The 1,615-nt window shown below is 59.9% G+C and overlaps 1 protein-coding gene across 1 annotated transcript in view; it reads left to right on the top strand.

The window, feature by feature from the left end:
• Positions 1 to 532: 532 nt before the first annotated feature.
• Positions 533 to 1,615, top strand: part of VOLCADRAFT_101091 (uncharacterized protein) — a gene marked incomplete at both ends in the record, with an annotated part of 11,496 nt that continues 10,413 nt past the window's right edge. Inside the window, 3 exons of the mRNA XM_002959545.1 lie at positions 533 to 622; positions 1,022 to 1,128; positions 1,290 to 1,439. Coding sequence (XP_002959591.1) covers positions 535 to 622; positions 1,022 to 1,128; positions 1,290 to 1,439 — 345 coding nt within the window. The remainder of the gene's footprint in view (positions 623 to 1,021; positions 1,129 to 1,289; positions 1,440 to 1,615) is intronic.

The following is a 1,615-nucleotide window of genomic DNA, read 5'->3' on the forward strand; positions in this document are numbered from 1 at the left end:
ACTGGGTTTTACACCAGGGACACAGCATTAGGGCGCTGCATTAGGAGAACAGGAAGGGCAGCTTGCCGAGAGCATCTTTCGATGCTGGTTGCGGTCTGGCTGCAGTCTCCTAGCATAGCGTTTGAGGCTGTGGGCCTTTCCTTTCTTTCTTCCTCCGTATACCCACACCGCTCTGTGCAAATACCCCTACACGGTATCCGGCGGTTCAGGCTCTGTGTGGAGCAGGAGAGGGGACAGTGGCCCCTCACCCCCCTCCCTTCACCCCCCTTCACCACCCCTCCCTTTCCCCCACGGGGGGAGGGAGTGTGCTTGTCGGTTGTCTTGTTCGTTGGGGCTGGGCCTCAGGCCCGGCGTTGTTTCAGCGTCAGGCTCGGCAAGATGTGGAATTAACACGCATACACACATACACGCATTCGTCCGTTGCGGTTTCCTCGGTCCGCGGGCCCTGACCTAAGAACCATGTCCTTGTCCTAGTCCCTCCTAGGCCCACATCGCTATCGCCCACGTCGCTGCTGCCCCCCCCCTTCCTGAGATACGTTCCAGCCCCGGCAGCGGCTGGATCTGTACTTCCCCCGGCATGCCCGTGATGACGTCACCTACCCGGTAGTTGTGTACGTCACAGGTGCGCCACGACCTCACTTCCGGACTTAGGCCGCAGTTGTCCTCTTTGGCTTTTGCATCATCATCATCATCATCATCATCATCATCATCATCATCATCATCATTATGATCATCATTGTCATCATCACCTTTATCGCAACAACCATCATCATCACTATCATCATGACTATAATCATCACCATCATCACCACCTTCATCATCATCACCTTCATCGTCATCACCTTCATCGTCATCACCTTCATATGATTCCTGCCCCCCTGGGTTCCTCGGACCCCGGGATTATCCCCAAGTGCTCCTAATAAGTCCCAATTGGGGGCATCGATCCCAGTACTCCGTATTCCGTACCTCCTACCCCTATCCCGTACGGCACCCGGCGATCGGTGCGCCGCTTTCCCCCCAGGTGGCGCCTGGACCATTGGTTACAAGGCCTGGGGAGCGCTCCTTGCCCGGCGGCTGAGCGAGCAGGGCGTGTTGGTGGCATGTCTGGATTACCGCAACTTCCCACAGGTAGGGGGGGAGGGAATGGGAGGGTGCCGAGGGGGGATGAAATGGAAAGGAGGGAAGGGTGGGTGCTGAGCAGGAAAAGCTATGGGCGGGTCAGGGTCTCTCCCTCCCATATTTCCAATCCCCGGAGCTCATTAAAGGGGAACGCGGGGCCGCGCTTGCAGGGTGACGCGCTGGACATGTTGGAGGATGTCAACACCGGCATCAGCTGGGTGCTATCCCGCATCCACCGATTCGGGGGGGACCCGGACAGCGTCACGTTGGTGGGCCAGTCGGCGGGCGGCCACCTGGCGGGGCTGGCGCTCATCAAGCAGGTGGGCAAGGGAGAAACAGGGGGGGGGGTAAACATGGGACCGGCTAGTTCGGGGCCCAGTAGAGGGCCTGGAGGGGCAGGAAGGGCCTGGAGGGGCAGGAAGGGCCTGGAGGGGCAGGAAGGGCCTGGAGGGGCAGGAAGGGCCTGGAGGGGCAGGAAGGGCCTGGAGGGACAGGA

The sequence above is a fragment of the Volvox carteri genome, assembly GCF_000143455.1.
Source record: "Volvox carteri f. nagariensis unplaced genomic scaffold VOLCAscaffold_352, whole genome shotgun sequence".
NCBI lineage: Eukaryota > Viridiplantae > Chlorophyta > Chlorophyceae > Chlamydomonadales > Volvocaceae > Volvox > Volvox carteri.